This window comes from Natrix helvetica, assembly GCF_964273705.1.
Source record: "Natrix helvetica genome assembly, chromosome: W".
Classification (NCBI taxonomy): domain Eukaryota; kingdom Metazoa; phylum Chordata; class Lepidosauria; order Squamata; family Natricidae; genus Natrix; species Natrix helvetica.
Genome location: NC_138555.1, coordinates 82,673,476 through 82,690,275, shown reverse-complemented (window position 1 = coordinate 82,690,275; position 16,800 = coordinate 82,673,476). Strand labels below are relative to the sequence as shown.

Genomic DNA, 16,800 nt, shown 5'->3' with positions numbered 1-16,800 from the left:
AGGCAGCGGTTAAACTGATCTACTGCTTCATAGCCCTCTCTAAGCGGTTTTTAAAAATCTGCCTCTTTCCCCCACCTCGGAAGGACGGAAGGCGAAGTCAACCTTGAGCCAGTCAGGATCGAACTGCTGGCAGTTGGCAGAATTCGCCTGCAATATTGTATTCTAACCAGCATGGGCCTTCCTTCCTTCCTTTTTCATCTTCTTTCCTCCCTCCCTCTCTCCATCTTCCTTCCTCCCATCTCCCTCCATCTTCCTTCTCCTCGTCCCCCTTCTCCTCCATCCCTTCCCCTCTTGCTCCTCCTCATCTTCTCTTCCTCCATCCCTTCCTCTTCTCCTATTTCTCCTCCTCCTCCTCCATCTCCTCCTCCTTCTCCATCTCTCCTCATTTCTTCTCCATCCCTTCCTCCCCTCTTCCTCCCTCTCTGTCTGAATCTATTCCTATTTTTCTTTCCCCTTCTTCTCCATCCCTTCCCCTCCTCCTCCTCCTCTTCCTCCATCCCTTTCTCTTCTCCTCCTCTCTTCTCCTCCATATCATCTTTTCCTCCATCCCTTCCTCTTTTCCTTTTCTCCTCCCTTCTCCTCCTCCTTCCCCATCCCTCCTCCTCCTTTCTTCTCCATCCCTTCCTCTTCTCTTCCTCCTTCTCCTTTTCCATCTATTCCTATTTTTCTTCTTCTTCTTCTCCATCTTCTTTTCCATCCCTCCTCCTTTCTTCTCCATCCCTTCCTCTTCTCTTCCTACTTCTCCTTCTCCATCTATTCCTATTTTTCTTCTCCTTCTTCTCCATCCTTTCTCCATCTTCTTCTCCATCCCTCCTCCTCCTCCTTTCTTCTCCATCCCTTCCTCTTCTCTTCCTACTTCTCCTTCTCCTTCTCCATCTATTCCTATTTTTCTTCTCCTTCTCCATCCCTCTCCATCTTCTTCTCCATCCCTCCTCCTCCTCCTTTCTTCTCCATCCCTTCCACTTCTCTTCCTTCTTCTCCATCTATTCCTATTTTTCTTCCCCTTCTTCTAAATCCCTTCTCCATTTCTTCTCCATCCCTCCTCCTCCTTTCTTCTCCATCCCTTCCTCTTCTCTTCCTCCTTCTCCTTCTCCATCTATTCCTATGTTTCTTCTCCTTCTCCATCCCTTCTCCATCTCCATCTCCTCTTCTCCTCCTCCTCCTCCTCCATTCCCTTCCCCTCCATCTCTTTTCTTTCTCCATCCCTTCCTCTTCTCCTACTCCTTCTCCTCCATCTCCACCCCTTCTCCTTCCCCTCCTCTCTGTCATCCTCTCCGTCCAGCTGAGCTGTGGCTCCTTCCCAACTGACGCTTCAAGAAGGATTCCGGAACCCTCAAAACCAAAAATTTGCTTCTTGTCTCCAGCGGCTCAAAAACTGCCATCCAGAGAGAAGGTTCATCCTCCTCTTTCTCAAGGTGGACATCCCTGCTCACTCACTTCTCCAAAGCCCGGGCGATGTCCTGGAAGCCTTGGGCAGTGGTCCCATTCTTGTCCCAGGAGATGCTTCTAGAAAGGAGGAAGATAATCTGGTTTAGAGTGAGCTTTCTCCCCTCGGAGGCATCCGTTGGAGTCCCTCTCTCACAGCCGGAGCTTCTGCCGTCGGACGTGGTGTCATCCAGGCCTCCTTACCTCAGCGTGCTGTTGATCTGCAGAGCCTTGGACAACATTTTGGCGCCGAGATCCTCCATGTTGTTCCCGCTGAGGTCCACTTTGGTCAGGCAAGTGTTGCTCCCCAGAGCGTTGATCAGGATGCTACAGCGGGTTTTCAGCCGGGAATCGGCCACCGAGAAGGACTGTAAGGACTTTTGGGGAGGGGAGTAGAGAGAAAGGAGTGGGAGGGGGCTGAACAGCCATTTTGAATACCCTAAAACAAACAAACACCCCAGCTTCTACCCCTCTTCTTGTTCTGACTGAGGCTTCCCGAGAGCAGGAAGCAAACACCTGGTCCCAACGAAAACCCCCTTTTATACTTGGCAAGGAGTCTCGAACCAATGAAGTGAAGTAATTGTCTCCTGCAAACTCCATTCCCCTGGCGCTCCCTCTTTTATTTCCTTTGGGAGGGGCCATTCATCGTCCACCTGTGGCCTTCCTCCCAAGTCGACCCCTGTTCTTTAGCTGTTCCCTTCATCTGGCAGCTCTGCGCATGAGCACACTGGGAACAGGCTCCAGCTGTTCTTCTGCCTCACTGATGTCTGACCCTAGACCCGGGACGGTGAACCTATGGCACCCGTGCTGCAGGTGGCACGCAGTGTCCCCAACCAATGAAGCGAACTAATGGCCTCCTGCAAGCTCCACTCCCCTGGCGCTCCCTCTTTTATTTCCTCTGGGAGAGGCCATTCATCGTCCACCTGTGGCCTTCCTCCCAAGTCGACCCCCTGTTCTTTAGCTGTTCCCTTCGTCTGGCAGCTCTGCGCATGAGCACACTGGGAACAGGCTCCAGCTGTTCTTCTGCCTCACTCATGTCTGACTCCGAAGGCAGCTGATAACTGTCAGACGGCCCTGGCCCCCCTCTCTGCCTCCGACACAGAGCCCTCATCAGAGCCTTCCCCAGACTCCAGGACTGGCCCAGGTTCCTCCCCAACCTCCTCACTGTCCGAATCTGCTGGAAGCTCCGCTGGTGGGCCACAACAGGATCCCCTAAAAAAACCCAGTTTCTACCCCTGTTCCCGTCACCCCAGAACCATCTTCAACTTAACACATTTTGCTAGGAACAACTCATAAGCGCTACAGTGTGGTGGGCTAGAGGCGGAGATCTCGCCTCACACTGATGAGGCTGTGAGGTCGATCCTTGGTAGAGAGAGATATTTCTCTCTCTGGGCACAATCTGCTGAACAAAACTCCGCATTGACAACAGGAAAGGCGTCTGGCCAGTAAATACTCTGCTCCATTCAGTTGCAAGAGATTACGGGGTCATTAAACGATGAACAACCCATAAATAATACTAATCATAATTCTAGCGAATTATGCTTTGCACCGGCCAAGAACTTACACACTCTTCTTCTTGGATAAATTGCACTAACTTCTGGAGAATTTCTTCCAGGGTCCTGAGGTAAAAAAAGATTAAAAATGGCTCCTGTCAACTTTACATCGTCCTCAATACCCCGTCCTCTTCCTCCTCCTCCTTACATTCGGAATTGGGAAGGAATAGCACTCATTACAAGTCTGTCCTCAACTTACGACCACAATTGAACCTGTGGTTTCTGTGGCTATTTGAGACACTTGTGAAGCGAGCTTTGCCCCCGTTTTACCACCTGTCTTGCCACAGTTCTTAAGTGAATCACTGCACTTGTTACATAGTACCATGGGCCTTAAGTGAATCAGGCTTCCCCATTGACTTGGCTTGTCAGAAGGTTGGAAAAAGGGATCATATTAGCCCAGGACACTGCAATTGTCATAAATACGACTTCTTTCTTTCTTTCTTTCTTTCTTTCTTTGTCTGTCCAACCTAAAGTCGACACCCGTCGTAACGTTGCCGAGATTGAAAATGGAGAAACAAACTGCTTTCATGGTCGGCTTATTACAATTGACATCGTGGCCCAGCCTAAAAACTCTTTTAACTTCACCGGGTTCAGAAATATGGCGCCTGTTTCCCCCCCCCCCCCCCCAAAAAAAAACCTCACCGGGATTTGACGTTAAAATTCTTCCCGAGCCAGAGATGTTTCAAAGACTTGTTCTTACTCAACGCCGGAAGCAAAGTGATCAAATCTGCATCAAAGCCTGTTGGGATGAGAAAACAGGAAGTGATCATGTTTATTTCCTTGTATAGGTAATCCTCGGCTTACAAACACCTCACTTAGCGACCGTCCAAAGTTATGACAGCATGGAAAAAAGTCAGACGGCCATTTTTCACACATAGGGCCGTTGTAACATTCCCCGTGGTCACATGATCCAAATTCAGCTGCTTGGCAACTGACTCGTATTTATGATGGTCGCAATGACCTGGGGTCACCGGATCCGCTTTTGCGATCGATGGGGAAAACCAGATTCACTTAACAACAACATAGGAAGAACGGTTGCAGGAACTGGGTGTGTCTAGTTTAATAGAAAGAAGGACTAGGGGAGACATGATAGCAGTCTTCCAATATCTCAGGGGATGCCACAAAGAAGAGGGAGTCAAACTATTCTCCAAGGCACCTGAGGGCAGAACGAGAAGCAATGGGTGGAAACTAATCAAGGAGAGAAGCAACTTAGAACTCAGGAGGAATTTCCTGACAATTAGAACAATTAATCAGTGGAACAGAAGTTGCCTCCAGAAGTTGTGAATGCCCCAAAACTGGAAGTCTTTAAGAAGATGTTGGATAGCCATTTGTCTGAAACAGTATAGGGTTTCCTGCCTAGGCAGGGGGTTGGACTAGAAGACCTCCAAGATCCCTTCCAACTCTGCTATTATATTTGTATTCTATGCGTCTGTTTACGCAACCCGATATTAAGGACGTGATTCTCCGATTCTACCCCTTCGTTCTTCAGACTTCGCAGGATGTTGGAGACTCACCGTTATCCGAAATATCGAGACCGCTCAAGGCGTTTATTCCGGGCATCTGTTCTTGAAGGACTTGAGCTCCCGGAGAACGGAGCTAACATAAAAAGGCGGAAAGAAATCGGTGTTTATTTATTTATCGTATGGCGGGGGTCCCCAACCTGTGAGCCACGGCTTCTAATGGCCAGTTGCTTATCGGAGCTCGCGCATGCACAACTGGCCAGTTGCTTTAAAAACCGGTATAGAACGCGGGCGGGCAGGTGGGTGGGCCGAACGAGCCACCGTAGCAGTACGCTGTCAGCTGCTCCCGGCTACTACCGGTACGGCTGTACCGTGCCGTACCGGCTGAAACCCACCACTGGCTGCACTCACACAACGGCTGCCAACCCTCCCACAAAATTATCCCCCCTTTCAAAAAAGATGATGGGTGAACGAAATCGCCCTTCAAATATGAAATCAGCCTGTTCTAAACTAGAGAGGCAGAAATGAAATTAGATCGGGGAAACATTAAAACACAAATTGTTTCTACGGGAGAATGAATACAAATCACAGATTAGAAGCTTACAGATGTTAGGTGTTTTTCTTTCAATGTACAGTTTAACAAGAAGACTATATAATTTGATGAACGTGATAATGAGATGATCATAAAAAGTGTGAATTGGATAAGCACGAAGGGTATCTCGTTAACATTGCTCCTACTGTCATTGTGAATTGGATTAAAATGGATAAGAATGGGAGGACTGAAGAGAAGACGTATAATATAATGAGGATTGTATACATTGGATAAATGCGATCAGAGATTATTAACCATGGGAGCGTACACTGGATCGATATAAATGGAAACTTAGTTAAACTTGTTCATGTGTAATAGAGAAATGTTTAGACACCACAAGAAAGATAGATATGGAGGCAGAGATAAAGATGAGCGAGGCATTTTTGGAATGTTTATGTTTGAACAATATAATAAGGATTACTTATGTTTTGAAAAATTGACAGAGATTATTAATATTGTTATTGTGAAAGTCGCTGGGCAATCCAGATTCACTTAACAACCAGGTTCCTCACTAAACAATTACGGCAATTCACTGATCAAACGTGGCGGGAAAATGTCATCAAACGGTACGCAACAAATGTCTCGGTTAGCAACTTAAATTCTGGGCTCAGTTGTGGCCATTAAGTCAAGGACTACCAGTGTGAAGTTTAAACTTGGTGTAAAGTTTGAGTGTGGGAGTTCTCGGAGTCCCCTGCTTTGGCAGGGGGTTGGACTAGATGACCTACAAGGTCCCTTTCAACTGTTCAGTTCTGTTCTGCTAGAGAGGCTGGTCGAAGGAGAGATGTGCCAAAAGCTTTATGCACTTCATGGATGCCTATCTTAATTTTATATCCTAACTAGCCGATAGCCTGAGGTTGCCCGGGTATTTATTTATATGGGGGAAAATGTCCAGACCAAACGTAATTTCTAATGTTGAATTTTCCCCCTTACCAGAGGGAGCCCCCTGGTGGAGTACTGTGAAGCCGTTACCATGGCAACTCCAATGCGCTGTACAGTAGGAGCCATTTTACGGCAGTACAGTAGAAGCCGTTTGAAGGCACAACAGGCTGTATCTTAACAGAACCCCCCCCCCCTGAGGGGCCTTAGGGGTGTCTTACTCCCACAGTATTTGTTTCCAGAGAGGAAGTCATCTGTGTACCAAGTTTGGTTGAAAATGCTCCAGGCGTTCCAGAGTTATGCTGGGACACGCAGACATTTTTTAATAGATAGATTCCACCCCTGTATCCCGATTTTACCTCACATCCACTCAAATCCAGGTGCAGGTCACTGAGGTGGGTGTTGGCAGACAAACCTTGCATGAGAGACCTGTGTGAGGGGTACAAACACAAATTATTGCTTTTCAACATTTTGGCCTGTCTATTTTTCCCTGTCTTTAACAAGGTGGCCCATCAAACCACCAAATATTTATAGATGAAATGAAGTTAAAAGGCTAAACCACCCAAAAATGTACAACATCAGGAATGGGGTGAAATTGTTGTCCGAACAAACACTCACAACACCTGGGCAAATAACAGGTGTATTTGAGAGACAGATTGGTCTAGTGGTTAAGGTACCATGCTAGAAAGCAGGAGATGTGAGTTCTAGTCCTGCCTGAGGCATGAAACATGACTGGGTGACTTTGGGCCAAACACCCAGAGACGGTGAGTTCTAGTCCTGCCTTAGGTATGAAATGTGACTGGGTGATTTTAGATCAATCACCAGGAGACAGTGAGTTCTAGTTCCACCTTAGGTATGAAATGTGACTGGGTGACTTTGGGCCAATCACAAGGAGACAGTGAGTTCTAGTTCCACCTTAGGTATGAAATGTGACTGGGTGACTTTGGGCCAATCACAAGGAGACAGTGAGTTCTAGTTCCACCTTAGGTATGAAATGTGACTGGGTGACTTTAGGTCAATTACCAGGCGATGGTAAGTTCTAGTCCTGCCTTAAGTACAAAATATGCCTGGGTGACTTTGGGCCAATCACCAGGAGATAGTGAGTTCTAGTCCTGCTTTAAGTATGAAATGTGACTGGGCGACTTTGGACCAATCACCAGGAGACGTTGAGTTCTAGTCCCACCTTAGGCATGAAATGTGACTGGGTGACTTTGGACCAGTCCCCCCCCTCTCTCCCCACCACCTCCCAGGGTCGTTCCCTTTGTTTTACGACTCGACACCTCCGTGATATTGCCCAGGAGACAACCCCTCTGAGTTTTGTTCCAGGAGCCGCTCAACGCGGGACCCGAGACCATGAGACTCACCGCAAGGCTTCTACGGGGACCCTGATGCCGGACAGATTCACAAAGCTGAGCGAGTAGGCACTGCAGAAAAACTGCTTCAGAGAGGGGGGGAATTCTTTTCCCTTCCTGGGGAAGGTGGGGGGGGGGCGGGGGGGGTGGAAAGAGAAATCCTCTTATTTCTTAGCCAGAAAAAGACCCCCCTCCTCTCCCTTTGCAGGTGTTAAAAACGGCATTATCCTTACCGGTGGGGAAAGGTGTTTCGCGAAAGATTGAGGTAGCAGAGACGAGGGCAGCAGCCGTGCAGCAACGCACTAAAAAGCTACAAAAAACCCACAAATAAATAAACCACACGCACCCAGGCGTGAACCGTGACCCTGCTTACTAACTGCCAGGACACCATCCAAAGTTGGCAAGCCACAACGCCGTAGCTCAGGGGTGTCAAACTCGTTTTCATTTCAGGGTTGTCTTCAGGGGTGGGTCCTGGCAGCCACGACTGCTGGTTTGCTCGTGGGCGTGCCGCGGGCAGTACAATAAGCATGTGCGCAGAAGCAAAAAACAAGATGGCGGCACCCACGGCGCCACCCAGAGAACCAGTTCGGGGGCGTGGCAGGCCTGGGTCGCTGCCGGTTCCAGTGACCCAGGCCGCCAAACCACTACTGGGTCAGCCGAACCGGGCCGAACCGGTAGGAACGCACCACTGGTTGTGGGGGGGCATGGCCAGCTTGACGTCACTCCTGACGGGAACACCTGTGGTGGCACAAGTGCTCTGCCAGGGAAAAGACGCTCCCGGGCCCCACGGCCTCCTGCAACCCTCTGCCAGTGACAATGGAGCTTGGGGAAGTGTGTGTGGTTCCCCATTCCGGACCCTGTTTTCTGCTGTGACGGCCTCCTGCAGCCCTCTGGGAGATCCGTTTTCGCTGGCCCGACGCCTTGCCAGGGGAAACAGTTTGCAGCTGCAACGGCCTCCTGCAATCCTCTTGTTGTGGCCCGCCAGCACAGCTGGCAGCAGAGTCGGACAGCGAGGAGGTTGGGGAGGAACATGGGCCAGTCCTGGAGTCTGGGAAAGGCTCGGACGAGGGCTCTGTGTCGGAGGCAGAGATGGGGCCAGGGACGTCCGACAGTTATCAGCTGCCTTCGGAGTCAGACATCAGTGAGGCAGACGAACAGCTGGAGCCTGTTCCCAGTGTAGTTGCCAGACGAAGGGAACAGCTAAGGAACAGGGGTCGACTTGGGAGTAAGGCCACAGCTGGACCCCTCTGGCCCCTCCCAGAGGGAATAAAAGAGGAGCGAAAGGGGAGTGGAGTTTGCAGGAGGCCGTTCGTTCATTCCTGCATTCTTGCCTAGTGTTGCGGCGTCTGAAAGAGATCGGCCTGGCCACTCTCCAAGCCTGATCAAGGTCGGTAATTGTGAACTATCTTGAGTGGGAGAGGAAAGACTTTGCTGGAGAGGAATTCACTGTCATTTAAATAAAAGGGGTTTATCGGGACGAGGACTCGGCTTCGTGCTGCTGGGGAAGTCTAGGTCAGAATAATCTCGAGGATCAGCCCATAGATTTCCACTGCTCTCCTCTCCTCTGCCCTCTGTGCATCTGTGTGTCAGGCACTGGACCCAGCTGTTCCTCCTCTTCCTCATCAGCCACCTCTAGACCTGGGGGCTGTTGACTCTCCATCTGAGGGCTGTTGGACAGCTCAGGCTCAGGGGAAGCCTAGGTCAGAAAAACCTCTGCCAGCGAAAACAGAGCTTCACCGACAAAGGCACCGCAGGCCAGTCCTTTGCTGTTTCCAGAGTGCTGTTTCCATGGGCCAGATCAAAGCACACCGGATCCGGCCCTCAGGCCTTGAGTTTGACACCCCTGCCATAGGCACTCCGTAAGCTGTGGTCCCCAACTTTTCTGGCTCGGCAGATTGATCTGTGTGAGCGCCAGGCGTTCATCAACTCCATTTGACCCAGAACAGAGCTGCCTGCACGCGTGGCAGGCTGCGGCTGGTGCAGCCCGCTTACAAATGGGCCGCAGCCCGGTAAAAGTCCACAGCCCGGTGATCGGGGACCCCTGCTTTAGCCAACCCATCCCCCAAATCCGTCCTCTGAAGTCCTCCTTACCGCGTCTACCGCACAATCCGTGGAGGATACGTCCAGGTGAATCAGTGCGTTAGGCTGTGCCAGGAAGGAGTAGAAACTCTTGTCGGGAAGCCCAAAAAAGAAAGGCATCGTAAACAAACCGGGATAAAAGGCAGACATACAAATAGTTTGTTTACCGATCTTTCAACGTGACAAAATGGCAAAAAAAAAGGGAAGAAATGATTTCCACCCTGTCACAGTCGGGCGATCCAAATTCAGATGCCTGGCGCCCGACATCCGCTGTGGTTGAGGGGGGGACGGGCATAGCAGGAGGGAGGAGTTGGGAGAAGAGGAAGAGGAGGAAGAAAGGAGGAGGAGGAGGAAGAGGAGGAGGAAGAAGAAAGGAGGAGGAGGAAGAAGGGGAAGGAAGAAGAAGAAGGAGGAACGGAAGAGGGAGGAAGAAAGGAGGAGGAGGAAGAGGAGGGAGAAGAAGATAGGAGAAGATAGGAGAAGGAGGGGAAGAGCAAGAGGAGAAGGAAGAGCAGAAGAAAGGAGGGGGGTGAAGGAGGAGGGGGAGGAGCAGGTGGGAGGAAGAAAGGAAGAAGAAGAAGGAGGAACGGAAGGGGGAAGAAGAAAGGAGGAGGAGGAAGAGGAGGGAGAAGAAGATAGGAGAAGGAGGGGAAGAGCAAGAGCAGCAGAAGAAAGGAGGGGGATGAAGGAGGAGGGGGAGGAAGAGGAAGAAGAAGAAGAAGAAAGGAGGAGAAGGAAGAAAGGAGGAGGAGGAAGAGGAAGAACAGAATCACAGTGTTGGAAGGGACCCTGGAGGTCTTCTAGTCCAACCCCCCCCCCCCCCCCCGCTGCTCAAGGCAGGAAGCCCTCTCTCCCACTTCAGGCCAAGGGATGAGGTGCCAATCGCTCACATTAGCCTCGTCGGTGCCCAGGAGGCCGGGGTTTTTGCTTAAGTCAAGATGGCGGAGAGAACTGGTGAAGGCTGGGTTGGCACTGAAGGTCTGGCACAAAACGGCAAGTCCTGAGCAAGGAAGCAGAGAGCAACTTTGAGGGTTCAAGGCCCACTTCCCCCAACTTCCACTCCCAGAATCCCCTGCAATGGCTAGGCTGACCGAGGAATCCTGGGAGTTGTAGTCCAAGGAGACCTTCTGGGAAACAAAGGCCTCATAATCTGGAGAGGGCCCAATTAGCCCTCCCCAGGCTCTCTCTCTCTCTTTTTTCTCTCTACTTCTTTCCTCCCTCCCTCTTTCCTTCTTTCCTTTTCTTCCCTCTTCCTTTCTCCCTCCCTCCCCTTCCTTCTTCCTTCCCTCCTCCCTCCCTATTTCTTCCCTCCTCCCTTCCTCTTTTTTCCTCCCTCCCTCCCTCCCTCCTCTCCTTCCTTTCCCCCTCCCTTCCTCCTTCCTTTCCTTCCTTCCCTCCCTCCATTCTTCCTTTGCTCCTGCCTTCCTCTTCCTTTATTTCCTTCTCTACTTCCTCCCTCCCTCCTCTATATTTCCTTCAACCCTCCCTCCCTCCCTCCATTCTTCCTTTGCTCCTGTCTTTGTCCCTGCCTTCCTCCTCCTTTATTTTCTTCCCTACTCCCTCCCTCCTCTTCCATTATTTCCTTTAATCCTTTCTTCCTCCCTCCTCCCTTCTTCCATTCTTCCCTCCCCTCCTTCCTTCCTTCCTTCCTCCCTCCTTTCCTCCCTCCCTGCATTATTCCTGTTTCTGCCTTCCTCTTCCTCTATTTCCTTCTCTACTTCCTCACTCTCTCTCTCCTCTTCCTTTCTATCGTTCTCTCCTTTCTTTCTTTCTCCCTCCCTCCTTCCTTTCCTTCCTTCCATCCCTCTATCCTTCCTTCCTCCATCCCCTTCCCTCCCACCCTCCTTCATCTTCCTTTATTTCTTTCAATCCTCCCTCCCTTCCTTTCATTCTCCCTTCTTCCATTCCTTCCTTCCTCCCTCCTTTCCTCCCTCCCTATATTACTCTTGTTTCTGCCTTCCTCTTCCTCTATTTCCTTCTCTACTTCCTCACTCTCTCCCTCCTCTTTCTATCGTTCCCTCCTTCCTTTCTCCCTCCAGCTCCCTCCCTCCTTCCTTCCCTTCCTTCCATCCCTCTATCCTTCCTTCCTCCCTCCTCTTCCCTCCCGCTTTTCCTCCCTCCCTCCTTCATCTTCCTTCATTTCTTTCAACCCTCCCTCCCTCCCTTTCTCCCTCCCTCCTTCCTTCTTCCATTCTTTCTTCCTCCTTTCCTCCCTCCCTGCATTATTCCTGTTTCTGCCTTCCTCTTCCTCTATTTCCTTCTCTACTTCCTCACTCTCTCCCTCCTCTTCCTTTCTATTGTTCTCTCCTTCCTTTCTCCCTCCCCCTCACTCCCTCCTTCCTTCATTTCTTTCAACCCTCCCTCCTTCCCTTTCTCCCTCCCTCCTTCCTTCTTCCATTCTTCCTTCCTTCTTCCCCTTCTTCCTCCCTCCCTCCTTCAGCTACCTCGAAGGATTCGAAAGGAAGGCCAAGGCAGCATCGCTGCTCCAAGATCCTTCTCCAAAGCAGCGCCCACCACAGATTCCCTCTTCCAATCCCTCCCTCTCTCCAACGGTGCCCGGGGGGGTACCTTTAGCAGTGATGCCGGTCTTGGAAAGGCAAAGTTTGCTAAGGCCTTTGGGAAAACACAGGAGCTGCTGACTCAGGGCCCCCAGACCTGTGCAAGGGGGGGGAGAGAAGAGAGAGGGGTCAGGGTCTTCTCCTCCCTGCCAAGGACTCCCCCCCCCATTTCAAAGCAAGCTTAGATCATCCCACAGTCTTCTGCAGGGTCCAGTGTTCGCGGACGTTGCTGTATCCCTTATCTTCAAACCCGCCCCCCTGTCCTCCAGATGTGGTGGGAACCCCTAACACCAGCCCAGCCAGCATCCTGGGAGCTGAAGCCCCTCTGCTCAATTTATGGGGGAGCCCTGGGGGGCGGGGTGTCCCTCACCTTTGTCCTCCAAGGGGTTGTGGGAGAGCGTCAGGACGTGGAGGGCAGTGTTGGCGTTTTCCGCCAGGACGTTGGCGAGTTTGATGGCAAAATCCCTGCGGCCGAAGAGAAGGAGAGGAGCAGATCAGGCGGGGAATCTTAACCGGAGAAGCAGGATTTGCGACGTGAGAAAGATGGAAGGGATAAGAATGGAGGGAGGAGGAGGAGAGAAATGATCTCCCCCAGCAGCATCCGCCTTTGGGGGTCACTCCCGGGGAATGTCAAAATCGAGAGACGGGGCTCACGTTTTTAACCCTGCGTTGTCCAGCACCAGTTCCTCCAAGTGGTGAGACTTGCTCACCGTGTGCAAAATCTGCTCGGCGACCTCGGAGCCCTGGAAAGGGAGAAGAAAAGGGGGGAAGGAGAGAAGGAGGCAGGAGGAGGACTTGAGCTGGCCTGGATGATTAGAGGTCCAGCCGACCGTTTGAGCAGCCTCCTTATCAATCCATCCATCCATTCATTTTTCTGTCCATCCTTTCCATCCCTCCTGGCATCTGTCCATCTGTCTGTCCATCCATCCATTCTTCCATCCATCCCTTCATTCATCCTTGCATCCATTCATCCATCCACCCCTCACTCATCTATCCATCCATCCATCATCTACTCATCCATCCATCCATTCTTCTCACCCATCCATCCATCCATCCATCCATTTTCCATCCATCCCTTCATCTATCCTTGTATCCATCCATCCGTCCGTCCGTCTGTCCGTCCATTTTTCTGTCCATCCTTTCATCCATCCTGGCATCTATCCATCTGTCTGTTTATCCATTCCTCTATCCATCCATCCATTTTTCCATTCACCCCTTCATTCATCCTTACATCCATTCATCCATCTACTCACCGATCCATCCATCCATCCTCTACTCATCCATCCATCCATTCTTCTCACCCATCCATCTATCCATCCATCCATCCCTTCATCGTATCCATCCATCCATACTTTCCTCTACCCGTCCATCTGTCCATCCACCCACACACTCAACCATCATCTACTCATCCATTCATCCATTCTTCGCACCCATCCATCCATCTATCCATCCATCCATCTTCCATCCATCCCTTATCTATCCTTGTATCCATCCATCAATACTTTCCTCTACCTGTACGTACATCCATCTGTCCCATCCATCCATCCATTTTCCATCCATTCGTTCATCTGTCCTTGCATCCATCCATCCATCTGTCCACCCACACTTTCCTCTATCCATCTGTCCATCCATCCGTCCGTCTGTCCACCCACCCATCTATCCATCCCTCTATTCTTCCCACCCATTCATCTTTCCATCTATCCATTTTCCATCCATTCATCCTTGCTTCCATCCATCTATCCACCCACCCAGCTACCTATCCACCATCCATCCATTCATCCATTTTCCATCCATTTCTTCATCTATCCTTGCATCCATCCATCCATCTGTCCATCCACATTTTCCTCTATCCATCCATCCTTCCATCCACCCACCCACCCACCCATCTATCCATCCCTCTATTCTTCCCACCCATTCATCTTTCCATCTATCCATTTTCCATCCATTCATCCTTGCTTCCATCCATCTATCCACCCACCCACCTACCTATCCACCATCCATCCATCCATCCATTTTCCATCCATCCCTTATCTATCCTTCTATCCATCCATCCATACTTTCCTCTACCTGTACATACGTATGTACGTCCCATCCATCCATTCATCCATTTTCCATCCATTTCTTCATCTATCCTTGCATCCATCCATCCATCTGTCCATCCACATTTTCCTCTATCCATCCATCCATCCATCCACCCACCCACCCATCTATCCATCCCTCTATTCTTCCCACCCATTCATCTTTCCATCTATCCATTTTCCATCCATTCATCCTTGCTTCCATCCATCTATCCACCCACCCACCTACCTATCCACCATCCATCCATCCATCCATTTTCCATCCATCCCTTATCTATCCTTCTATCCATCCATCCATACTTTCCTCTACCTGTACATACGTATGTACGTCCCATCCATCCATCCATCCATCCATTTTCCATCCATTCGTTCATCTATCCTTGCATCCATCCATCCATCTGTCCATCCACATTTTCCTCTATCCATCCATCCATCTGTCTGTCCATCCACCCACCCACCCATCTATCCATCCCTCTATTCTTCCCACCCATTCATCTTTCCATCTATCCATTTTCCATCCATTCATCCTTGCTTCCATCCATCTATCCACCCACCCACCTACCTATCCACCATCCATCCATCCATCCATTTTCCATCCATCCCTTATCTATCCTTCTATCCATCCATCCATCCATACTTTCCTCTACCTGTACATACGTATGTACGTCCCATCCATCCATTTTCCATCCATTCGTTCATCTATCCTTGCATCCATCCATCCATCCTTTCCTCTACCTGTACATACGTATGTACGTCCCATCCATCCATCCATCCATTTTCCATCCATTTCTTCATCTATCCTTGCATCCATCCATCCATCTGTCCATCCACATTTTCCTCTATCCATCCATCTGTCCGTCCACCCACCCACCCACCCATCTATCCATCCCTCTATTCTTCCCACCCATTCATCTTTCCATCTATCCATTTTCCATCCATTCATCCTTGCTTCCATCCATCTATCCACCCACCCACCTACCTATCCACCATCCATCCATCCATCCATTTTCCATCCATCCCTTATCTATCCTTCTATCCATCCATCCATACTTTCCTCTACCTGTACATACGTATGTACGTCCCATCCATCCATCCATCCATCCATCCATTTTCCATCCATTCGTTCATCTATCCTTGCATCCATCCATCCATCTGTCCATCCACATTTTCCTCTATCCATCCATCCGTCCATCCACCCACCCACCCACCCATCTATCCATCCCTCTATTCTTCCCACCCATTCATCTTTCTATCTATCCATTTTCCATCCATTCATCCTTGCTTCCATCCATCTATCCACCCACCCACCTACCTATCCACCATCCATCCATCCATTTTTCCCACCCATCCATCTTGAAAGGCGAGGACTCCCTTCAGTGGACAGGTGACCCCAAATAAGAAAGGACTCAAGGACCAGTGGCAGGAACCTACCAGCCGCAAATCCTTGCAGTAAAGTTTGGTAAACCACTGGTTATAAGCCAAAGCTGCCACAATCAAAGCGAGGTCTCTGGGACGAGAAGACAAATGGAAAAGGAAGAAGGAAAAAGAAGTTAGAGAAGGAGGATAAACCAGCGATACTTCACCTCACAAAGTTCTCCTCTGCTTTTAAAACTTAGTCTTGAATTCTAGCGTTTCTCGACCTTCGTCCCTTTAAAGCTGTGTGGACTCCAACTCCCAGAGTTCCCCAGCCGCCATTTTGACTGATGAATTCTGGGAGTTATACAATAATACAATACAATAGCAGAGTTGGAAGGGACCTTGGAGGCCTTCTAGACCAACCCCCTGCCTAGGCAGGAAACCCTATACCGTTCCAGACAAATGGCTATCCAGCATCTTCTTAAAGACTTCCAGTGTTGGGGCATTCACAACTTCTGGAGGCAACTTCTGTTCCACTGATTAATTGTTCTCACTGTCAGGAAGTTTCTCCTCAGTTCTAAGTTGCTTCTCTCCTTGATTAGTTTCCACCCATTGCATCTTGTTCTACCCTCAGGTGCCTTGGAGAATAGCTTGACTCCCTCTTCTTTGTGGCAACCCCTGAGATATTGGAAGACTGCTATCATGTCTCCCCTAGTCCTTCTTTCTCTTAAGCTAGACATACCCAGTTCCTGCAACCGTTCTTCCTATGTTTTAGCCTCCGGTCCCCTAATCCTCTTTGTTGCTCTTCTCTGCACTCTTTCTAGAGTCTCCGCATCTTTTCTACATTGTGGTGACCAAAACTGAATGCCGTATTCCAAGTGTGGCCTTACCAAGGGATTGTAAAGTGGTATTAACCCTTCACGTGATCTTGATTCTATCCCTCTGTTGATGCAGCCTAGGACTGTGTTGGCTTTTTTGGCAGCTGCTGCCCACGGCTGGCTCCTATTTAAATGGTTGTCCACTAGGACTCCAAGGTCCCTCTCCCAGTTACTACTATTGAGCAAGGTACCACCTATACTGCACCTGTGCATTTTGTTTTTCTTGCCTAAATGTAGAACCTTACTCTTAGACATGATAGCAGTCTTCCAATATCTCAGGGGTTGCCACAAAGAAGAGGGAGTCAAACTATTCTCCAAGGCACCTGAGGGCAGGACAAGAAGCAATGGGTGGAAACTAATCAAGGAGAGAAGCAACTTAGATATAAGGAGATATTTCCTGACAGTTAGAACAATTAACCAGTGGAACAGAAGTCGCCTCCAGAAGTTGTGAATGCCCCAACACTGGAAGTCTTTAAGAAGATCTTGGATAAACCATTTGTGGTGTAGGGTTTCCTACAGGGGGGTTGCACTAGAAGACCTCTGAGGTCCCTTCCAACTCTGTTATTCTATTACAGTCTAACTGTGGGTACCAG

At 49.8% G+C, this 16,800-nt stretch overlaps 1 protein-coding gene across 1 annotated transcript in view; it reads right to left on the bottom strand.

The window, feature by feature from the left end:
* Positions 1-16,800, bottom strand: part of LOC309400629 (capping protein, Arp2/3 and myosin-I linker protein 3-like) — a gene marked incomplete at its 3' end in the record, with an annotated part of 67,020 nt that overhangs the window by 16,403 nt on the left and 33,817 nt on the right. The window contains exons 9-22 of the mRNA XM_081969189.1: positions 15,405-15,480; positions 12,550-12,638; positions 12,266-12,360; positions 11,906-11,992; positions 10,228-10,337; positions 9,350-9,427; positions 7,492-7,568; positions 7,271-7,375; positions 6,266-6,335; positions 4,493-4,574; positions 3,621-3,717; positions 2,990-3,044; positions 1,630-1,802; positions 1,438-1,506 (exon numbers count right to left, since the gene is read on the bottom strand). Of these exons, the coding sequence (XP_081825315.1) occupies positions 1,438-1,506; positions 1,630-1,802; positions 2,990-3,044; positions 3,621-3,717; positions 4,493-4,574; positions 6,266-6,335; positions 7,271-7,375; positions 7,492-7,568; positions 9,350-9,427; positions 10,228-10,337; positions 11,906-11,992; positions 12,266-12,360; positions 12,550-12,638; positions 15,405-15,480 (1,263 nt within the window). The remainder of the gene's footprint in view (positions 1-1,437; positions 1,507-1,629; positions 1,803-2,989; positions 3,045-3,620; positions 3,718-4,492; positions 4,575-6,265; positions 6,336-7,270; positions 7,376-7,491; positions 7,569-9,349; positions 9,428-10,227; positions 10,338-11,905; positions 11,993-12,265; positions 12,361-12,549; positions 12,639-15,404; positions 15,481-16,800) is intronic.